The sequence below is a fragment of the Drosophila ficusphila genome, unplaced genomic scaffold (assembly GCF_018152265.1).
Source record: "Drosophila ficusphila isolate 14025-0441.05 unplaced genomic scaffold, ASM1815226v1 contig_723, whole genome shotgun sequence".
Lineage (NCBI taxonomy): Eukaryota > Metazoa > Arthropoda > Insecta > Diptera > Drosophilidae > Drosophila > Drosophila ficusphila.
In genome coordinates, this window is record NW_025064662.1 from 469,617 (window position 1) to 492,424 (window position 22,808).

General features: G+C 35.6%; 3 protein-coding genes across 8 annotated transcripts; 2 read left to right on the forward strand and 1 right to left on the reverse strand.

The window, feature by feature from the left end:
- Positions 1–48: 48 nt before the first annotated feature.
- LOC108089241 (RNA pseudouridylate synthase domain-containing protein 2) lies at positions 49–13,240 on the reverse strand. 3 transcript variants are annotated; one of them, XM_017187403.2, is made up of 11 exons: positions 13,190–13,240; positions 10,326–11,104; positions 4,175–4,267; positions 3,753–3,840; positions 3,473–3,695; positions 2,768–2,855; positions 2,362–2,582; positions 2,113–2,303; positions 1,032–1,259; positions 650–966; positions 49–593 (listed from the first exon to the last, which is right to left on the reverse strand). In XM_017187403.2, the coding sequence occupies exons 2-11, from the start codon at positions 11,055–11,057 to the stop codon at positions 519–521; spliced, it is 2,256 nt and encodes a 751-aa protein (XP_017042892.2). In that variant the 5' UTR covers positions 11,058–11,104; positions 13,190–13,240; the 3' UTR covers positions 49–518. The 3 variants fall into 3 exon arrangements, with proteins under 3 accessions (XP_017042892.2, XP_017042893.2, XP_043064764.1); XM_017187404.2 differs by having other exon boundaries at positions 13,173–13,222; XM_043208829.1 differs by lacking the exons at positions 49–593; positions 650–966; positions 1,032–1,259; positions 2,113–2,303; positions 2,768–2,855 and having other exon boundaries at positions 2,425–2,582; positions 13,173–13,234.
- Positions 13,241–16,382: 3,142 nt separating this feature from the next.
- On the forward strand, positions 16,383–21,764 carry LOC108089204 (RNA pseudouridylate synthase domain-containing protein 2). Of its 4 annotated transcripts, XM_017187351.2 has the most exons (10): positions 16,383–16,478; positions 16,614–16,892; positions 19,903–20,080; positions 20,141–20,363; positions 20,416–20,503; positions 20,554–20,774; positions 20,834–21,024; positions 21,084–21,355; positions 21,420–21,569; positions 21,624–21,764. In XM_017187351.2, the coding sequence occupies exons 1-10, from the start codon at positions 16,440–16,442 to the stop codon at positions 21,696–21,698; spliced, it is 1,716 nt and encodes a 571-aa protein (XP_017042840.1). In that variant the 5' UTR covers positions 16,383–16,439; the 3' UTR covers positions 21,699–21,764. The 4 variants fall into 4 exon arrangements, 3 of the variants coding, with proteins under 3 accessions (XP_017042840.1, XP_017042841.1, XP_017042842.1); XM_017187352.2 differs by having other exon boundaries at positions 16,383–16,892; XM_017187353.2 differs by lacking the exons at positions 16,383–16,478; positions 16,614–16,892; positions 19,903–20,080 and having other exon boundaries at positions 20,332–20,363; positions 20,441–20,503.
- Positions 21,765–21,826: 62 nt separating this feature from the next.
- On the forward strand, positions 21,827–22,752 carry LOC122320673 (thioredoxin domain-containing protein 5 homolog). The gene has a single exon (XM_043208828.1). It carries the CDS (start codon positions 21,827–21,829, stop codon positions 22,733–22,735), a length of 909 nt encoding a protein of 302 aa, XP_043064763.1. The 3' UTR covers positions 22,736–22,752.
- The last annotated feature ends 56 nt before the right edge of the window (positions 22,753–22,808 follow it).

The following is a 22,808-nucleotide window of genomic DNA, read 5'->3' on the forward strand; positions in this document are numbered from 1 at the left end:
TTATATTAAAGTTTCCAATCATTGTAATAATAATAATAATTCAAATGATTTATTTTCTAAGAAACATTTGTAAAATTTTATTTATTTTCTTTTTTGCGTATACGATTTCGCTTTACATTCATATAAACTAATTTCTATAAAGTTGTCTAATCCGATTATAATATAATATATTGCCTTTCACATATCGTTTATTCAGATAAGTGCATGTCTTGTATACAAATAAATATACCTATTATTTTGTAATAAAAGCTTCGAATTTATTTGCACGTCTTTTCAGCTCTTGTATTAGCCTATTTGTGGTTGATTGTGAACTTTATAGGATTCTAGAATGCGCGTATATAGTTTTACAATCGATCTAAACGCATTATCTACGCCTTTGTGTACATAAATATTATTGTTTATAACGCATTAATCGAAGCGTACGCATGCTAACCAATTTTAAAGGCACATCTTTCATGTATGATATATAGAATTTTGTTGATTTTGGTCTGTTTGGTTTCTAATTTAGTATTGTGTACTCATGCCGAGTCTAATTGGTCCCAGTCGTTGCGGGCCCAATTCGGTAACTCCGTTTCATACTCCCAGCCAGGGCCCTAAAAATATAATATAAATTATATTATTTTATTTATTACTATAATAGTTTACATACCTTGTACTTCCATGCGTGCAGATACATTATAAGGTCCTTGGATTTGGGATCCCGATAGTGCACTTTGCACTCGTAGCAATGTTCGTCTATGGTGACCTTGTTAGCATTGCATCCACCTCCACTCAAAGGAATCTCCATTGAATCCAGAAGAGCTGGGGATATTTCCGAGGAAGACTTTTGTGCAGTAATTGGATATTCCTTGACTACATTTGGGCGTTCTACGTTTTTAACAGCAACTTCCGGCTGTTGGTTTTCAGTACAAGGAGGTGTGGTTTCCCGTGAATTAACCCCACCATCATCGTCGCTGTGATGAACAACTAAAATAAGAAAAAAACTTAATGAAATATATATTTTTATATTTAAAATATTGTAGTTTACCCACCCGAAGTGTGCTCACTGCTGAGACTTTCGCGATCTGTCTCGTCCTTGGTGTTCTTAAACATGGATATGTCTGAATCACAATCTATGCCCAGCCAATTCTCAGCATTGTGTATATTTATGAGATCTCTGATAAGCTCATCGTCCGACTTTCCACCGATATCGCCGGATCGTCCTTTTAGCGGACCGAAGACTTCGTGATTGTAAAGTGGATCGTTCAGAATGGGATAACCTTTAAGGAAATCAATATTATTTATAATGATTTTTAAGTTTATCTATACTATCTATACTAATATTATAAAGAGGTAAAATTTGTTTGTTTGTTTGTTTGTTTGTTTGTTTGTTTGTTTGTTTGTTTGCAGCGATTTGGCTCCGGAACTACTGGTCCGATTTAAAAAATTCTTTCACCGATAGAAAGCTATATTATCGTGGAGTTAAATAGGCTATAATTTATTTTGAAAAAAATTAGGGATCCGTAAGAAAATTGCAATATTGTCGCATATAAAGTGAGTTGCTACCTCATCACACTGACAAACACGCTCCCATAGCATTTTAACTCAATTTTTGTGTTCACTGTGAAATTGTGAAAAAAAAGAATTTTTATTCAATGTAAGTTGAACTGTGAAAATTATGTGGATCGTGCATTTGAGGATTAATTCAAGACTCTGTCCATAGTCCAAAATGCTTAGAGGACGACGTGCAAACATTGGCCGCAGACATCCAAGCCAGCAACAAGTATATTCACAAAACTTAAGCGAAGAAAGACAAATGAGCACATGGAGATCATTGGCATCATTCAATCGCTTGGCATTCCAATAAGACCCCACTGGGGATAATGAAAATTTAGATATTGGACCAATGGCGACTATATACCGATATTGCAGTGCGTTAAAGTTTAAAAGAGAAACGGCTGGATTGTGCTGCGCAAGTGGAAAAGTCAAACTGGAAAAGTGTTAAATCACCATCTTTCTATACTTCCACATATTTGAAAAATGTTGCAACATTGACTTTTATGTTGTTAAATTGTGTTGACCAGCGAAGCGGACACAGGACCTCTAGTATATTATATTTCAAGATCTTCTTACCTAAGTATTGCAAGTGTACTCTTATCTGATGCATTCTGCCTGTGAGTGGCTTGCAGAGTACCACACTAGTTGTTCCATTTTGGGAGAGCTTTTGGAAAGTCGTCGTGCAATCTTTTCCCTTTGGAGACACTTTGCACACGCCAATCTTGTAGCTAACTACTTCAATGGGCTCCTTACACTCCACAATGCCACTGAAAATTAATTATTTATAAGATTTTTATTGTTCATATACATAAGTATTTAACTTACTCTGGAAATACTCCCTCCACCCGGCAGATATATTCCTTTTCGACCTGCCTGTTGCGAATTTGCTGCTCCATTTGTCGCGCTTTTTTGGGACTGCGTCCAAATAACAAAAGTCCCGAAGTCAACCGATCCAGTCGGTGAATAGTCCTTAGATTCTTGAGATTAAACTCCTTAGCCAGAATGAAGACTACAGTATTGTGTCTATAACGTCCACAGGGATGAACCTGTAAAAGTGTTGGTAGAATTAAATATGAAGAAACGTGAGTTTAAGTTAGTTTTTAATTGGACGTATACAGATGTTCAGGAAGTAGATTTTTGACAGTGATAATATTAATAAACAGATTGAAGTAAAAGTATTCAACTATTTCTGTATAGAATGTGTAACATGGCGGTCATTTAAGCCACTTACAGGAATCGATGCTGGCTTATTTACAACTACAATGTCCTCATCCATATGCACAATTTTAATTGGTTGACAAGTCACGGGAACTTCGTGTCTGTAAAGATAGCCATGAAACTCGGGTTAGTTTGATATTTCATCTCCGTCGGTTGTTTCATTAGAGATCGGGGAGCTTATAAACCTGCTAACCTTTTTTTTTTGACTGGGTAAAGCCAAACCCTAACCAGTAATTGTAATAATGAAATTGCAAAAAGTTTATTTGTTTCTATATTTAAATAGAAGATGATTCAGCAGAGAAAAGCAGTCATGGTTCTCTTATTATGATATTTAATGTTTACTTTTTAATCTGTAATGATGTTAGCTTTGTTTTAATAGTTGAGCTTTATTTTTAAAAATAAAAAAATTGGAAAACTTATCTGTGTAAATTTATATATCATCAATGCAGATATTTTATGGATTATTTTCTATGCATTGTCTTTGGTTATTGATGGTATTGGTACAATGCAATTACAAAGTAAATTTTTGTTGGCAGTAAGGCCACAATATATTTTGTCTTGCGATGCACTGGCATGCTGCGAGCGTTATTTGTTTTTCATGGGTGGAAAACACATTTATAATAAGCAAAATATGAACAAATTGCACGGAACACAATTGCAGTCATTCGAATCATTTTGTGTGCTTTTTACAGGGCCATTAGCATATAGTTTTAATTACCTGTGAACTATATTAGCCAGCAGATCGTTATGTTTTAGCCGGTAGTCAATGGGCACTTTCTCGAAGTTTACTGTCAACGTGCCTGTCTGAATGCAACGCTCGTATTCCTCGGCAGGATGTGCCCGGAATTCCCGCGAAAATATATCCAATATCTTCTCGCCCACCCAACGGCCCTTCGTGAATGTTGTGAATGTGAAGTAGTATGGGTACACCTTGCGAAGACCTAATCATAAAATAGTTCTTAACCACGTTTCTAATTCGTTTTCTCTGTGAATATTACCATTTTCCATGTAGTAGGACGTTTCCTGGTATCTTTCATCCGTGAATCCCGGCCGCTTTGCCTTTAAAGCTTTGGTTTCTAGCTTTGCCTTAAAGAAAATTATAATATGTATTTAAAAGTTTATCAATAAGAATATCTTCTTTGGAGAAAAATTTAACTTTTTGCAAAATAATATTTTAAAAGGAAAATCATTGTTTAGAAATATAGCGTAATTCTTAAAAGAAAAATGCTTGAGGTTTGTAAAGTTTTTAACGTTTTAAGATTTTAATACAAACACTATATTACTTGAATATTATACAACCTTCTTTATTACTGTAGGGTATTATTTTTTTTGGTTTTATAAAAACCAATCCAAATATTATTCCTAGTATTATGACAAACTTATAAAAAAAATAGAAAATAATAATGTTACTTTCACTTACTTTTTTGAGTTCCTTTATTTGATCATTATCATCAGTTTTCCGCTTTTCGGGTATCTTAATTTTAAGATTATCGGAGTCCCTTGGAGAAGTAGTCTGTCGAATAAAACCAGAAATAAAACCAAAATTTATTATATTCAATTTAAATACCTTAAGTAAAGGTAAAAAACAATAAACATTAACTGGCTAAGTAGCTCGTAGAAAAGTGAAAGAAAATCTCAATACTTAATCTGATTAACCGCAATTTGTACCAAAATCTATTTACACATTCCCCTCTTTTTTTCAGGTATTATTTTGTTTATTCTTCCTCCATTAATCTTGGGCATTCCCACTCCATTTGGGTCAAAATAAGATGCTCTTGGCGGCCAAGCCATCTAGACTTGTGTTACATTGTGTTTTAAGTTACGTAAGTTCACAGAGATACCTAAATATTGTTCTAGGAACACACATATATTTATAAACAGTTCGGGATGGGAATATGTACTTGGCTTCGACGCTTATATGTCTGGTGCCTTCACAGAGCTACTATTGGCTGACGTTTGTCTCTTCTGCGCGGTACTCGAAGGTGAAAGAGCATATTGAATTATTTCGGATTGGGGAGCATAGCCGACCTTCGTATATAATTAGTTCCTCAACAACATACAATTTGGATATCAAGCAAATAACGAGCTCATTAATCTTTCAGCTTGGTCTCAATTAAATTTTAGTATCTGTGGCTAAGAATTTGATGATTAAAATAAACCAGAGTGAATAATATTCGATAGGACAAACTGAAAGCAATGTTTATCTTTAGGAGAAATATCTACATATTTGCCCTTTAAAATGTTAAAGAACATTTTATATTAATATAGTATAATTTAAAATACCGCTGAGTTCTTGTAAACATGCTTTAGAATCTTATGAAAATATAATTTGAGATTACTTGAAGTACTCCAAAGAACTAATGTTTTTCTGGGGATCAATAAAAATCTAATTAAAAACACCCTAGTTATTTGTACTGATTTTTTGAAATTCCAATTGAATTTAAATGGTTCTCAAGTACCCGGTATCCCCTAGTCGTGTTACTCCATTATGGCGTTCCTTGCTTGTTGCTTTCGTTGGCAGTGCGCCCAACGGGTGATGGAAACATGTTGCATGCCCAAAAAGTCGCGCGGGAGAGCCACGGACCACGGGAGATAATATCATAAGATCTCATCCGTCCGGCATTTCTTCGATTCTCGGCCAAATACCCCCTGTTACAATGGGTCTAAAGCGCGTGGATACACATATGCATGACCATGTACATATTTTCAAAACAAAAAAAACTAAACAAAAACAGTCCCAACCTAGAACAATGCACAGAAGATACACTCGAAATATATGAATACGTTTTAAATTTAGATCGTTATGAACAGCCGAATATATACTAGCGCTGCTCTGTACTAACCCAAAATCCACCTCAAACCATCGTGAAAACTAACTGCATGTATTTTTGGTTTTGTTTATGATACCCAATATACGGTGGTTTATTTTGAAATTTTTTGGAATCATCACACGTCAAAAGGTTGATCTCGACCAGATTGATTTTCAGTGCACCAGAAAATAAAAAACCATCAGTTTCATATCGTATTTCTAATTTATTAACGGAAGTAATTTGTATATTCTAAACAATCAGAAACTATTTCTTCAATTTGTTATTATTAGAAGAGATTACGAACTGATTTCTTGTACGTCATCTCAATGCAGTTTGTCTTGGATTCCGGTTTAGATAAAGTATTTAACTTACGACTCAGATCCGCAAAATCCAGTCTTAATGGTTCGCTCGCGCCATGTAATTGCTACTTTTAATTCAACGGATGGAAAAAATCAACTTTAGGTGAGACTAGCAGATAGTTGTTTATTTTTGTTTTATTTCTGCAGCAAACACCTGCTAGCAACGAGTTTGAGTTTAAACAAGGCAACCAAAGTGATACATAAACACGCCAGCAGTAAATATTTGTTAAGACTACATTAGTGCATGTCCTCCACTAAAAATAAATCTGTTGTGATTGACATGAAATTTAAAACACATCAACTAATGAGAATTACATTCTGGGTGTCAACGTTTAAAGTCGACATACTATATTCCCCATTTTGTTTTTCAGATTAGCAGAGAAACCCACAAAATTCCGAGTCCCAAAAATTAGTTCCGTCAGATTTTATCGGGCAGAAAAAAATGGCGTTCGTATTGCCCAATTACCGGTGATGATTTCCATTGAACACAAATGAATGAAGACCTCCTACACGCTTTTTACGTCTACTCATCCATGAGAGCTGAGTATAAACGAAGATGATCAATTAATTGAATCATTCAACAGCGGCGACCTGTTGCCAGCGGTCTTGGCGTCCGGCGGCCCCATCCAATCGTATTTTAATGTATTAAAAGTTCTATATATACACGGAGGTAGACATCTGCATATATTCATAAGCATATATCTGTATGTGCATAATGCATATCCAATTATACCCGATCGTACGGGGCACCGAGTATATTGGTTTTCCCGAAACGAAAATCGCTTCTCTAAAATTTGATTCGTTTTTTAGAAATCGGTTAAGAAATGCTTGCGAAAACCGCAGATTCCGGTGAAGATTGGCTGTTTTTCCAAGGTGACTCCGAGGTATTTCCTTTGTCGGGAAATTTATGCGAAATAGTTTTTTGTTTCATTTTTTTTATATAATTTCGAAGCGAATGCCAGGCGATGCCGGGTGCTAGAAAATAGTGTCTCGTTCCGTGGCACCCGGAAAATATTTATGAGCCGCCCACCACAAGGCTGTTCATGGAGAAGCTGCCAGGGGCGAAGTACAAATCGCGGTCGGCACGCTTTTATCGCCTGCACACTAAAATGTTGCGCAAGGTGCGGAAAAGCAGAAAAGCGGCGAATGTCAGCCGGTCTGGAAAACTACACGTGACCACTGCCCACGGCTTTATTAATTATCAATTTTCAAGAGCGCTCTCTAGATGGCTAGTTTCGCCCATTGTTTTGTATCGCTGCTCTGCATTGGTAGCCTTTGTTTATAATACATTTTCATTGGGGTTTTACGCAATTGGTTTTTTGATTTATGTAAAAAATACAAGCATACGTATTTTTTGTAAGCTCTTTTTTACATCATTTATTGAAGAATGAGTTTTAACACAAACTTTTTGGGAAATAAACAATTAAATTTTTTAATAAAATAAATATTTTACTGATATATAAACAACTCATTGGCAGGGAAGGGTATCAGCCAGTCTTCACGTGAACACTGTTTACGGGAATCCTTATATATAATTAATTTTCAGTGGGGTATTACGTTATTAGATTCCTCATGTATATAGTATGGTTGGTTTTTCTAAAACATTTTTTTTTAATTTAAAACCTACGTCACTAATAAAAAAATGTTTGTTTTAGAAGTAGATTTTTCTTTAAAAGTGATACGTATACATGATTTGATTGATACAAAAGAATATCAGCCAGTCAGAACGTGATCAGTACCTATTGCTCTACTAATTATCTACTTTTAAGGGCACTCTGAAATAGATTTTTAGGTTTGACTATTAAGAAGAATCCCTATTTAATGGATCAAAAATGTTCATGCTTCCATGAGTTTCCTAATCTTACTTGAGATAAATTCTTCTACTATCGAAGAATTGTGACGATGTAAGTGTGTACTTTTGCTCGCAATTAAAATATCTAAGCCATTTGTATCGGCGGCTTCAACTGTATACACTTAAGCCAGTTTTTGATTGAGAAAACTAGATTGTAGTAAGTAGGTTCATTCCAAATACGGCAAGCGGTTGACAAATGCATTTAACCGGACAAGTGGAAGATTTTAGACGAGACTAGGTTGCAGGAATGGTCCAGTGACATTCTACTCAAGTTTTCCCATAACGGTGCCTTCTGCCTACTTAGCCATAAGTGATGCGATTTTCCAGTTCCTTGCAGTTGTGAAAAGATTTCCACAGAACCAAGATCACAAGCTGAAATTCTATACGTCTTGCATCCGCATCAGGGGCTAACTTACAGTATTTTAGGGGGTAATTAGCTAGGTCTTTAGTTGAATTATAACAATATTTTATAAGAACATTATGATACCCAAATAAATATAATTTGTAACTCATATACATATGACTCATGTGCTAGAATTTACAAGATCAACAAGGATTGCATATTTTGTGTTCAATTGAAATTTTAATGTTATTTATAAATATTCAGATCCGATTATGAATAGAAATTTCTAAGGCAATATTATTTTGTTGATATTTTCCTTAGTAATTGGGGAATGTCACCTTTTTAGCCGGGATTAAAATATTAATGCCATTTAGATCTGCTTACAGCCAAATGAAGGATTGGAAACGTTAAGATCTTAGAAGATTAAAGATGTCTTTAGGCGGATCTTAGTCGGATTAATCCGACAGCTTTTAGCTAAAGTAATGGGAATGCAGATCGTGTACCTCATAAGTGTACAAAATCAGCGAGGTAGCTATATCAAATGATTCGGTGTCATTTTAACCCCTTGAACCCCCTGGGACTCAACTGCTTATAAACGTGAGTAGATGCAACTTAGTTGATTTTCATGGTCACAAGCTTGCAAGTGTAAAGTTATAGACGTTGCCATGTGTGAATTACCCATGTGCATTAAACAATGGAAAACATCTCGGAGTAGGCAGCTTGTAGCATGTTTGGAGTAGTAAGGCTACGACTAAAACCTTGACCAACTCGGCCAAGTCGGCTGCCCGCTCACCGTCTGGCTTATGAAATCATCATCGGGTTTCAAAAGATAGCCACTGCGGCAATGCAAACGGCGGCTAAGTAGTTTATAATAAAGCAGCTTTAGCGATGCGGAAAATCTGAAAGCCAAAGCTTTATTTTCATGTCGAAAAATGTAACTACCACCCCAAATTAAAAAACCTACCGATTGAGAAGATTTTATTGTAAAATAATGCACACCGCTAAGCAAGTGTTAAGTAAACCACTCGACAAGAAACTTTCAAATGTGAAATAATTTGTTATTAATTTTGACATCACCGTCGGCATAAATTGAGCAACACCTTGTTGTGGAGTAACATCAAACACTTGAAGACCAATTAGTGGTTGTTGGTTTTTTATTTGTTGGCTGGCGGTATTACATATAATGGCTAATTAAAGAATTGAAATCGATTGTACTTTTGGTATTAATTGCAAAACCGTAAACCACTAGGTACTTTGTATTTAAATTAAATAATTGAAAGACATTATTGCTCCACCCAATGATTAAGGTTTTCTATTAAATAATAACTATAAATTAAACACAAAATAATGATTTTAACCAGAAAAGAAAGAAAAGGTGAATTCGAATTCCTATTGGCATTTCCTTAGGTAAAAAAATTTAATCATATAAGTTCATTACACTTTTAAAATTCTTCAGTTATAATAAAAAATGGATCCTACAATGGAATGCCAAATAAGTATCAATGATCGCGTGCTTACCACGCTTTCGAAATTTAAATATTTGTTTTTGATAATTATAGTACTGCAGCTATTTTAATCACGTAATAACAATCATTTGCTTAAACCAGAATTAATGTCTGGATAAAGGGGAGACTTCCTTTTCTTTCTTTGTGTGATTAAATACCGTTTTATGAACCCAACAAAATAATTGTGTTCCAGAATGATTTGGTAGATGAGAAAATAATGACCTACATTTACACCTAAATTTCTTCGAACATACGAGAATTAGAAACACAGCTTTAACGACTTACTATATATAGTGTGTTATATTGTAAAAATTCTACAAATTGCTATATAAAACAAGTAAAAAGTTTAAGTTTAAGAAACAAATTGTTTTTCTGATAAACTGTGTTACAATATTTGCCCCCTTTCCAATTAAGAGAGAGTTAAGAAAGTGAAGTTATGAAAAACTGAGTCGCAATAAAATCATCTTAAGCTTCAGAAAAATGTTTCAGACCTTTCTAAATATCATATCAAACTATTTCCTCTCAATTTTTTTTCAGGTAATCACAATACTTATGGCACCACTTGAGATTATAGTTTAACTTGTAGTTTCACAATAGTAGTTTCTTCCCAGTGTATCTGTAGACGACAACTAAGTGCTAGCCTCGGTTCAAGTGCAAATACTTAGTTCTATCATTACGAGTACTGGGCAAACTGCAGCTCACCTTTTTATTGATCGGCACCTCGGCAGTTGGCAAGACCTGGATGGTTGGAAGCGCGGATCCGGGATTCCTCAGCCCGACGACGCCACTCAGGTTGAGATTGATGGACGACAGGTGGTTCAGTTCCTGGTGGGGCAGGCAGTTCAGTGGCTGGACCATGGATGGAGTGGCTCTGGGGTTCATCGGCACGGGCATTTGCACGGGCACCTGGGCGGGAGTTGGCTGGCTGCCCAGATGGCCAGGTGCTCCTCCAGGTCCACCGGCTCCCGTGGCCGCCATCAGGGATTGCTGGGCTGCCGAGGCTGTCAAGGGAACTCCTCCAAACGGCGAGTGTGATCCTCCGGCCGCGGGTGCATAGTAAGCTCCCAGTGGCAGGGATGAAAACATCGCGGAGTGCATCAGATGGGATTGGGAGGCCAGTGCGTTCTGGTTTAGCTGGCCGGCATTGAGGAGCTGCGGAGCCAGGTGATTATACGGCGACGCCATGTGGAAGTGGGCACCCGGAGCGGCACTCGGATGCAAAGTGGGTTGCTGGTAATTCGCCGGCGGAGCTGCCGCCGTATTTGGCGACAGTTGCTGTTGCATTTGCGGCTGTCCGGCGAAGATCCCGCCCACCGATGGGGCACCCATCTTGTCCAGAAACGGCGACTGCATCTGGAGCATCTTCTGCTGGTGCTGCTGGGCCGCCAAGGACCATGGTAAATACCAGGCACACGGCGCCGGTGAGTTCTGCATTCTGTTTGGGGGGCTCTCCTTTTACTTTTTCACTTTCTAAGACGAAACTGCAGATTGGTTTTCCGGGAAATTACATAAAAGAAATTACGATTACACACAGATTTCATTCCCGACTTCAACGATTATTTGTTTACTTTCATTGCGCAGTATATTTTTAAAGCTTTTAAAGTCAATTACAAATCTATGTGTTCGTGTTTACAAATTGTCTTAGCTATAGATTTCAGCCTCGACTGTTTTATTTGAAAATCCAAACCGATTTTAAGGTTGTATAATGCGAATTAAAAATCTAAACAAAGCGATTATTTATTTTTTTTAGTGTCCATGCACACCTATACCTTGGGGCTTGATATTAGCTCCGGCACATGCGTTAATTTGTGGTTTCTATTAGCAGATTGCCGTTAACGAATTCTCCATCGCACACGAAAAAAGTCGGAGCAATATGTTGATTGGTTTTCTAATGCATTAACTCTATCTATAGGCCGCAATACATCTTTAAGTACAATATTTGTATTATCTTAGGGGGTAAATTATCTCTAGATAAGAGCCATTTTCCATTAAGAGTCCATCAGTTGGATGCCAAAATCTGTGGTAACCCAGTGATTTCTGGAACATTGAAAACACATTTAGACTACATGCTGGGGCCATCTGCTCTCCGCGACTCTAATTGCACGAGACAAAGTTATGTGGGTCTAATATATCCTCTAAAATACGTATAAACCTATATTCAGACGTGTGTACATGCGTACGTCAGACTTTTTTTCTGCCAAGAAGAAACGCGTATGCGTGTCTATATACGAGTATCGGGCTAGAAGAATGTGTAATGGAATAATACGTATACGACACAACGCATTAGGATATCGGCTGGCGATATAACATTTTAGAAGGCATCAGAATAAGGTATACTATATACACCCAGACTGGCCAAATGTGCTCTACCACCTACTGAGACAAATGGCACAAATGGGCACGTGTAAACATTTTTATTTACGCTAGGGGCTTGTGCTAAAATAAGTTCTGTATATTACTGGGTCTGCTCGGTTTTTCGAAAAAAAAAAAAAAATATACCAGAAATTTTTTTTTAAATTTTCACTTCAGTTCCTAAATACGTAAGAATGTACATAAATACACAGATATAGCCACACTCATTTTTGTCATCACTCGTCTTTTGTCTTAGTTCCATTTTATCAACCACAATTGTGTATCTTTCGAGTGGTTTTAGTACACTTCCCCGAACGAAATTCTTGCATAACTATATTATGTAGACAATGGGTGAATATAATTTTTTTTTTTAAATAAAATGGACATATATACACGCGTCGGAACGTTCATGTGTAAGTCCCCAGATCTCAAAATCAGCGGGATGACAATAGATCATGGGCTTAAAAGCAAGAACAACATTTAGTGAGAGCTACCTTCTATATTTATATGAAAATATATATGCCAACTTGTGCGCCAGCAGAAGGTGTCGGTCGGGCCAAAGTAAATTCAATTTTGTACTGTTGGTAAAAAAAAATATTAAAGCGACTCAACAAATTTTCATGGACCAAAACACAATATTATTATTAATGGACCGTTTTGTGCGTCGATGGAGAATATTATTATTAGTTCTGGTATTCCAAAGACTAAGCGCATAATTCTCTGTCTGTGTAGAGATCAATGTTTTCGAAAGAGCCAATTAGTTAACATATTTTAAACTGCCTAAACGATAATGTCATGGGGAAATTGTATAATTCCAGCCGCAATATTCTTTCGATGAAACATTATTAAATTGAATAGCGCGTTTATGACAAATTAGCGTTCCGATTATGTGAATGTTTAGTCATCTGCACATTTTAGACTATAAAATGTCGGCGCCTTTGATCGTTCCACAACACACTGTCTGATACAAAAATAATATTGTTTCATTTTTGAAATTTTTAGTTAACTTTGTGTTTAGGTACGCATATATTGGTTTTTGGAAAATATTCACTATCACATAGACTTGTTATGCTTTTTTTTTATTGTTTTCGATATTTTCATTACAGTTTTTCGAAGGCAATTTCGTTGTTCTTTGATGTGGAAGCACTAATTAAAAGCTTAGGGGAATCACACGCGAATGTGTTCGCAAATGTTTACCGTGCACGTTTTAATACCTTTCCGACGATGGCATTCACGCGGCAGCATCTAAACTGGCCAAATCCAAAAAACCGAATGAAAACTTGACGCCAACGAAAACAAACCTAAGTTGCCGTTCGCAGCTGTGGTGAATTTCTCTACCGCACAGTGGTCCTGAACATTGAATTTTCCATAAACCACATTTGGCATTTTTCAGAGTTAAGAAAATTAAATTCGTTTTGCAGAAAAGTTTATTAAAACAGTTGTTTTTTTTTACTTTTCTACAATATTCAATAAGAATTTTTAAATGGAACGAAAGAACTAACTAGGTACCAAATCTAAAGCTACTGCGTAAAGCAGTTAATAACATATGTATATATAATAAAAGTCTTAAAATGACAAATATTAAACAATAGTTTTCTCTAAATTATTATTATCTTTTTTTTTAATTTAAAAAACAAAACAAGAATTAAATACGTAATTTGGCTTCTAGAGAAAAGAAAATAAGGAAATAAAATTTTTTCCTGGTGCAGTTATAGTAAAATGCTGTTCATTATAACCTAATGAAAGGTACTTAATTCTGTCATTATTATTAACAAATTAGTTTTTTTATATCTTGTTTTTGAAACGTTTTAAAACCAAAAACTCACCACTCATACGCAACATGATTGCATCGAACCAGGACTCAACGTATTGAGTTGTTTTAATCTGAAAAACTGAGGTAAAACGCACGAATGCATTCCGAGATGTTTGAACTAGCTTTTCTTTCTGATATAAGTAACATGTTTGTATTGCAACAACGCATTACCAATTCCCAAGATAATTCTATGATTCATTATTAGAATCAAGCACAACTTTAAAAAAATTGTCGAGGCATAAACAATGTTTAAAATTTTGTTTTATAATGTAGTTCGATTGAGATTTTCGAAAAGGATACTGATTTGGTAATTGTTAATTGAATTGCGTAGGTCGCGCTTGAATTGGGATATCAATATACTGATGTGCATGCAAAACCACAGGGACCATTTGACACATTTTCTGCTAACAAATGGGAAACACACCCACATTTACTGACATAAAACCGACTAAATTACTGGTGGTTTAAATCAAGCTTTCAGTCTTGCAATCACAATCTTTTAATATCCGTTGTACCTCTTTAACTACAAACACAAAAGCATTCATGAAATACATTCCAACATGTAGGTTTGGAAAACAATAAGTTCGCCTTTTCTGATTGACACCTTTAAAGAGAATAAAAAAACATTGACATTTGTCATACGGATACAGGCTTCCAACTTGAGACAAAAAGATAAGTGTTTCGATTCACCAAAAAGAGAAATTAGTAATATTATATTAAAGAGGGCTATTTATATGTATGTATAACTTTCAGGCTATAAACAACAATAACCATGCAATATAAAAGCAAAGATGTTTTCAGTTTGTATTGAACAATGTTGGAACAATGGAAACTAACTTTCTTAATTCGTCATTAAACGGTTATAAATAAATTCTAGCTTGAAAAGTATACCCCGAAAGTTTTTCATGCATGTCCTGCAAGTTTTTTATTCCTAAAGAAGATGTCTTATAAAACTTTAGATTTTGTGAATCACTAGTAAGTGACTTTAGAGGAATAGGAAACAGAATGAATTACAATTACAAAAGGGTCTTAATTGTTCAAAGCAAAGAAGTAGGCAATGACTTAACGCCCAAGGAAACGAGGGAAATTGTTTGTCCATCTTTCAGTTCGAAAAGGTTTATTTACTTATTGTCCGATCCTTCCGAAAAGTCACAGGGTCGTAAACTTTCTCGCAACCGCCAAGATAACTGTAAACCATGATAGTGACATTAATTTTTGTAATTTTACCAATTAGCGCAGGCCGCAGCTTTTTGCGTTTTTAGTGCTAAAACTGAAAGCATTATGTTGATAAAATTTGGGCTGAGGCTCCTGGAATTGCGTGTTTGACTGCGTGACTTTTTTTTTAGTAGCTCACCCACTTTCACACGAGCCATCCAGACGGAATATGGAGGTCTCCTTGAAAAGCGGTTGGTCACGAAAGCAGCAGCGAACAACAAAGAAAAGGCTTGCCCGTCATTTAAGGCAACATTTAATGGCCACTGGCTATAAGGCTATAGAGCTATAGAGCTATAAGGCCATGAGGCTCATCCTGAATAAACAGGGGATGGTGGGTGCGTGTGTATGGGAGCTGAAGTTGACGTTCGTTTGTGAAAACGAAGAAAGTGATTAAATCAGCACGATATTTTGTAGGTGTGCGCGAGCTCACCCATTAAATTTCTCCTCATGCACTGGTGTTTGTGCCAGGACCCGTACGTGTGTCGTCTGTGTGCACCACCCACACACACCTGCACATTGAGCTACTGTTCTAAATTGACTTTTCGCCTGGACAAAACTAAAAATGACGACATCGCGTTTTTTTTCGTGTTTTTCGTAGAAAAGCTTTGCCTCTAAACATGCCCATCAACCGCGTGTTTATAAACAACACAGATCTTTTACCTACATACATATATATTGTGTGGTATAGTATATTTAGAAAGGTGTGCTGGGCCTCATATTACACTCCCACATGCATGTTCGCACATATGTATGCAGTTACCGAATATATGAACACGTTAATGTAATTAAACCTTAAGGCCGGCCAAAGGCTGGATAAAAACTGGCCCGGGTCATATATTAGTTGCGATATGGCTAAGGAGTTATAAATTAGCCTGGTTATAACTGTAGCTTATCGGGATTTTTTCAATCCGACCTTCTTTTTGATGTCTCAGGCTTTACAGTTGACGATCCCAATTTCAGTTTACTGCGAATAAATGGTTTACAAAAATTATGTACTCCGTGTCCACACATACTGTTTTCAATCCCCGAAATTATGAAAATTCTTTTTATTACTTAAAATGTGATTATTTAATATACAGACTTAGGTTATTAAGAAACCGTTAAACTCCTTTTGTGGTTTTTCAAATTCATTTAAAACTACTATATCACTTGATGCTTATTTTATTGTTTTTATCTTTAATTCTCCTGCAAACTCTTGTTTTTATTAGCTTTATAATAAACACAGAGATCCCCAACTATAATTCGTTCCCTCCATAAATCAGGTTGAATCTCAATTAAATTTTGAAGGGAAAACCCCAAGAATAAATATAAGTTCATTACGAGTACCCCAAGGTAACTCAAAAATCGGTTCCACCGCTCACGAGTCACTGGTTCACGTGTTTATCGATAGGCAATGTTTTGGTTTTGTTTGTTTTCGGCAAAAGAATTATATTTTCATGCGGATTTTACGACAATTTAAAAGCGTTCTACGTTTGGCAAGTTGTGCATTTAATAAGTTAATAGATTACTAAGCACGTGCTATCGAAATAATAATTCATAAAAGAGTGAATTCGGTTTTGGTGCTATAGTGGGTGCACGTGTTGATTTACTTGTTGTTGTTACCTTTTTAGCGGTGCGCGGACTTACTTAAACGACAGCCTCGTAATAACAACAAACAATTCTCGTGGTTGTCGAAAATGCAAAGCCCCAAAAGCTTAAGAAATGTTCAAACTCAGCATGGAGATTCCTTTTCGGTGGATGCTGAGAATATATTTCTGCACCGATCCATGTTGTCCACAAGCTCGATCTTAGGGGTCGATATCAATGGACAAGATCAGGCTTCCAAAAGTGTTTGGTTTCCAGATGATACCACAGAATTAACTGAATCAACAGAGAACATAGATCCACCGGTAAGAAGTGGTTAATAAACAATTTAAATAACTATAAATAAAATAAAAATAAATTTACATTATATATAATATATAATAATAAAATAAAAATATATTGTAGTGATTTATAGAGATGTTTATTCCGAAAAAGATATACACTTTTTAAAAATTTTTACTAATAACTAATACGTATATTATACATACTTATAAAAAAATATAGTTTAATATTTATTTTAAGTTCAAAATAATATTTGTGGTTTAGTGCACACTCGAAATAATTAAATGGAACTTACATATGTACATATTTATTTTGCTCTGGTTTTCCCTCCATTACTTATTCCCATTTATTTACCCGTTTTATAGCGCTCAGTCAGCAAGAAAATCGCGCCAGCCACCAACTCTCTAAACTCTAGCATTTGACCGATTCGCAGCTAGTAAAAGGGCATATTTATCTTGGGGGAATCGAATGCCCAAAACAATTTAGACGGGTCTGTTCGCAAATGTGTGGATTCCAGTCTTTACTTATGCAGTATTATTGGTGTCGGGGGAAATTTCAATGCAGCAGCTCCAATCGCACACTTAAAACTTAATTAAAAAGCTAATCAGGGAGTTGCAAATGCAATTTGCTGCATTAATTTAAACTATTAATTAAAGATGAATTAGGGGTCAAATTTTGTCGCTGTGGAAACAGTTGAAAGCGTTTCGTGTTTAAGAGTAATGAGATTTCCTGGTTTCATTAGTTTAAAGGCTGTTTTACAATTAAAAAAAAGGTATTATATTCTTTGAAACCTACCCAAATATTTTGAAAACCAAATACATATGTAATCTTGTTTTATAATTTTCCCCGTAGGCGTTTAACATGAATCTATGAAAAACATGTTCGTTTTTTGTGAAAAGCTTGTCAAACATGTTCGCCCCCAACAAGTTAGTTTATCAAACAAGATGCCTAAAGTGGTGGGTTTGCCAGTACCCTAAGAAATATTAAACAATTTCTCAGGACTTCAATTAAATTCAAATAAAGACAAATACAATGAATTAAGTTACCCGAACTTTCAATTTAAAGTTGCAACAGTTCCAACAAATTCGCGTGCAAAAATAGGTTTATTTGCGTTTTATTCTATTATCTTAAAGTTTCGAAAGTCATAAAAATGGACGTAAACATGTGGTGGTGGACGAAAAAACAAGCAAAACCACCTGGAGATTTAAACTTCTTTTACGAGACTTTGAGTCACAAATGCCCCAATAAACGAGACTGCAGTGGCTGCAGAGTCAACGTTCTGCCTGCATAGAAATTTAAAGCCACCCTAAGGCGTCAGTACATTCTTAAAAATTTTGGGCTCTGCTAAGATGTGCAACAAAAACCAGATTTTAGACAAAACCCTTAATGGCCCACAAAAACCGAGCGAGCGTACAAGTTTCGGGCTCGGGCTTTTTGTTTGTTGGTTTTATACCTCAACGTACGTGACAGTGGCAAATGGCCTTAAATATACCGGCGATTATTTATGCTCGGACGTAGGTACGTTTTTATTTCACTCACTAATTAAACAATCAATAAACTAAACACCATGGGGTCCGTCCATGAATCCATGTTATTCAGATTTACTTAGTGTACACAGAAGCATTAGAAGGGTGGTTGGGCTACAGTTCTGTGCTCACGCAAGGAGTTAAGTTATGTGTGGGACCAACTGGACGGACTCGTTTCGCCTACCTTAGTATATATTTTACCACGGATTTGTCATAATTAGTTCTCTCTCGACGACACGGCCTTTTTTGGGGGGCCTCGGCGGGCCTCTAGTTTCTAGTGTCCCGCCATCATCATCGCAGTGGTTTCCTAACGAGCTACTTTTGTCAAGTTGGTTTGTAGCCACATAGACGGTCGTGATGTTTCCGCAATTATTAGTGTCAGTGCCTTCTGCTTTCAGGCGGGGGTATCCTAAGTGTGGTCCTCATTGTTTCCGCGATGCGCCTTTTGGGCCAGTCGTTTTTATAATTCTTACAATACCACGTAAACACACATTACAAAAAAAAAAAAAAAACTAAAAAAACCTGGTGTGGTAAAAGGATACTAGATACAGTAAAAGGAAAATCCCTGTAAGACTTGGTCTAGTGCAGTCCTTTTTTCCATTCGGCTGACTGGCTTGTGCCATTAAACTGAAGAATTAAAAAGAAAGTCGAGTTGTTTTTAGGCAAAAGCATTGTGGCTGAGGAACGCGTTCCTTGGTTCTTATATTAAAGTTTTTTCCACAATGTTATTTTTTACTAACCATTTAATTTCCTATATCTATTACCGAATAATTAATTGCTCAATGATGGTAACAAATAAATATTACGTGAATTTAAGCTATAAAATAATTGACCCCTTCGAAGCTCTTGATTAAGATGAAGCTCTCAATCAAGAAATTACAGGAACAACTTCAGCACAATTCGTTGCGTAAGAAATTATTGTTTTTGTTAAATCGGTTTATTTGAAACTATATATAAATAACAGTTTTTGATTAATCCTTATTTAAATAATTGATTTAAAAATCCATTTGAAATACAGCTTCCTTAAAATGTTACTACCTTTATATTTTATTTTAAAATTTGTCGATGTTGCGACCAGACTAAAACCTATTTGCTGGCAGACCAGTAAATATCAGAATACTGCTGGTTCGAAGCCAATTTTGCAGTTTTTCGTTACTCTTTTCTTTTGAAACAAGGAAAAATACACAGACTGTGTGAAAATTATGCTAAGGCAGCAGAAAGAAAAGAAGAAATTGTTTGCACACAAACACCGGAAACAAGGCTCATATGTGTTGCAAGCTGATAAGAGTTTTGTCTATGTGATGGCTCAAGCACTTAATGCGCTTTCATATTTTTGCATCTTGAAGTGATAGCCCTAGGAACTTCACACCGTCATATTAAATATAAAAAAGTGTATTTTTAATGAATATCATATTAACCAAAACGAAAAGTAAATGGAAATAGATTGTATTTTTAGCTTTGTCAATAAACGTACATTTTATTTAACGATTGCTTATGTATTTCACAGATTTTAATATCAGAAGAAAAACCGGAAGTAGCAAAATTACCAGAAAAACGAAAGGCAAACTCCTTAGAGGATGATCCCAATGCGAAAAAACCAAAATTAGATGCCAATGGCCAAAAAACCAAGAGGCCCGGTTTTAGTGATGAAAGATACGATGAGACATCGTATTACTTTGAAAACGGTAGGTAAACTTTATTAGTAAAAAACAATATTAATTAATACATTTTTTTATTTTTTCTAGGACTTAGAAAGGTGTATCCCTACTTTTTTACATTTACAACATTTGCCAAAGGACGTTGGGTTGACGAGAAAATTCTGGATGTCTTTGTGCGTGAATTCCGCGCCGCTCCTCCCGAAGTTTACGAACGCAGCCTGGAAGATGGAAAACTGACTGTTAATTACGAGAAAGTACCCAAGGACTATAAAATTAAGCACAATGATCTGCTGGCCAATGTTGTTCATAGGTACGTATTTGTAGGAAACTTTAATTTTAATATCCACACATTTGCATTATAGACACGAAGTCCCTGTTACTTCACAGCCCATCAAGGTAGTCTACATGGACAAGGATATTGTGGTTGTGAACAAGCCGGCGTCAATACCAGTAGGTAAACAAAAACGTAGTGAAATTTAATTATATTTCGTATGTTTAAGGTTCACCCTTGTGGACGGTATAGACATAATACTGTGGTTTTCATCCTGGCCAAGGAGCACAATTTAAAGAATCTAAGGACCATACACAGGTTGGATCGACTGACATCTGGTCTGCTTTTGTTTGGTCGAACTGCCGAAAGAGCCAGAGAATTGGAGCTGCAAATTCGAACTAGACAAGTACAAAAGGAATATGTATGCCGGGTAGAGGGGCGATTCCCAGAGTAAGTGCAGTTGCAAGATACTATTAATAATTAGTTTTAACTCATTTAGCATTTTTTAGTGGAATAGTTGAGTGCAATGAAAAAATCGACGTTGTCAGCTACAAAATCGGTGTTTGTAAGGTGTCACCAAAAGGCAAGGACTGCAAAACCACATTTCAAAGAATTGGAGAAGTTGATAATGACAGCATTGTTCTATGCAAACCTCTCACAGGACGAATGCACCAAATCAGAGTGCATTTACAATTTTTGGGTGTGTCCGAAAAATTTATTATACTATACAGTTTCCCTACTAAAAACTCGTTTTTATAGGTTATCCAATTTCAAACGATCCCTTGTACAACCACGAAGTCTTTGGTCCTTTGAAAGGCCAAGGAGGAGACATTGGTGGAATAAGCGAAGAACAGTTGATCAATAACCTCATTACTATTCATAATGCCGAAAATTGGTTAGGACTTGAAGGAGAACAGGTGCCGACCACAGAAATAAAAGAAGCACCTTCAATTTCTTCAAAAGATGAAGAACCAATCGATATTAAAGACAAGCCTGTGATTTCTGCAACAAGAAGTGAATCTGTTAATGAAGTAAGTCATATAAAACTCTGCTTAAACAACTTGATTTTTATAATATTAATACTCCATTTGATAGGCCGCAACACAAACTTGTTACGAAGAACCAGACAGGTGTTTTGATTTGAAAAAGACAACTTCAGATCCCAATTGTTCTGAGTGCAAAGTAAACTATAGAGACCCCGGCACAAAAGATCTGATAATGTACCTACATGCTTGGAAATACAAGGTTAGTTAAAATCCTCTTGATAAATGAATTTAAAAATATATTCTCTATTTTCAGGGAGTTGGATGGGAGTACCAAACAGAGCTGCCGGATTGGGCTTGTACATCGACTATTGACTACGACCTTTTGTAAATCAATCAATTTCTTGTTTTAAGGAACTAAGTGTATATGTTTCAATTAAACATTTCTCAGAAAACATTGATTTTTAAGTTACATAACTCATTAAATTGATATCACTGACTTATTTGTCAAAATTAAAAATGTTTGCAATTTTGAGTCTTTTGTTGTGCTTTCCGTTTTTATCTATTCAAAATCCGCACTTGCAAAGCGATGCAGTCTTAAATATTAATCCTAAGTTTCTTAATCTCTACCTGGACCACGAAGATGTCCTTGCAGAATTTTATTTCTCACCATGCAATTCTTGTACCAAAATGAGTTCTCTTTTGGATTATTTGATGGTAGAAATTGATCTTACCTCTCTACTAACCATTGTTTCAATTGATTGCAGAAAATATTCAAAATATTGCCTACAATATCAAATAAAACACTATCCAGAATGGGTTCTCTTTGAAAAGAACGGAGTATTCACTCACTTAAATAATTCAGAAAATCTAATTCAATCCCTTACAAAATACAATATTTCAAAAAACAATATTCCGTTGGCAAGACAAATGCTGAATGATACTTTTAAGGACTCGGAAATCGAGAATGTCTGCGAACCTGGAAAGGTTTTGAAGTTAAATTCAAAGAACTTTTACCCTCTTATAAGGAATGGAACCTTTTTTGTTAAATTGTATTCACCAAACTGTGTATCTTGCGCCGTTTTATTTACAATTTGGAAAGAGCTTGCTGCAGAACTTGCAAATGAAACTAAAGTTTGCATTGCGGAATATGATTGTACAACTGGGATGCAAATTTGCAAGGACCAGCAAACGACTCGAGTTCCCGCGTTGATATGGTTTGAAAATGGACAACAAAGAGAAAAGTACACAGGAAATAAAAACAGAAAAGATTTAAAAAATTATGTGTCTAAAATGACTTTGTCCAAAAATTCTCAGTCTTCTGTTCATCAAAAACGAATAGTACAATTCGTTATTTTAACTCAGATATTTTATTTAATTGAACGAATTTTGATAGTTTTTATCCCAACAAATTATAGTTTTAATTAAAAAATGTATTTAAAAAAACTAGAAATAATCTTAGAATTCGTTTTTTTTTTTTTTTAAATAAGTAACGGTTAGA

Bases quoted from the DNA above. Each gene is read 5' to 3' on its own strand.
- LOC108089204 (XM_017187351.2), top strand. From the start codon at position 16,440: ATGCGGATTTTACGACAATTTAAAAGCGTTCTACGTTTG. The intron at 20,364-20,415 runs GTACGTATTTGT...TTTGCATTATAG, and splicing joins CTGGCCAATGTTGTTCATAG to ACACGAAGTCCCTGTTACTT. The intron at 20,504-20,553 runs GTAGGTAAACAA...CGTATGTTTAAG, and splicing joins ACAAGCCGGCGTCAATACCA to GTTCACCCTTGTGGACGGTA.
- LOC122320673 (XM_043208828.1), top strand. From the start codon at position 21,827: ATGTTTGCAATTTTGAGTCTTTTGTTGTGCTTTCCGTTTTTATCTATT.
- LOC108089241 (XM_017187403.2), bottom strand. From the start codon at position 11,057: ATGCAGAACTCACCGGCGCCGTGTGCCTGGTATTTACCATGGTCCTTG. The intron at 4,268-10,325 runs GTGAGCTGCAGT...TTTATTCGACAG, and splicing joins AGGTGCCGATCAATAAAAAG to ACTACTTCTCCAAGGGACTC. The intron at 2,304-2,361 runs GTAAGTTAAATA...ATTAATTTTCAG, and splicing joins GTGGAGGGAGTATTTCCAGA to TGGCATTGTGGAGTGTAAGG.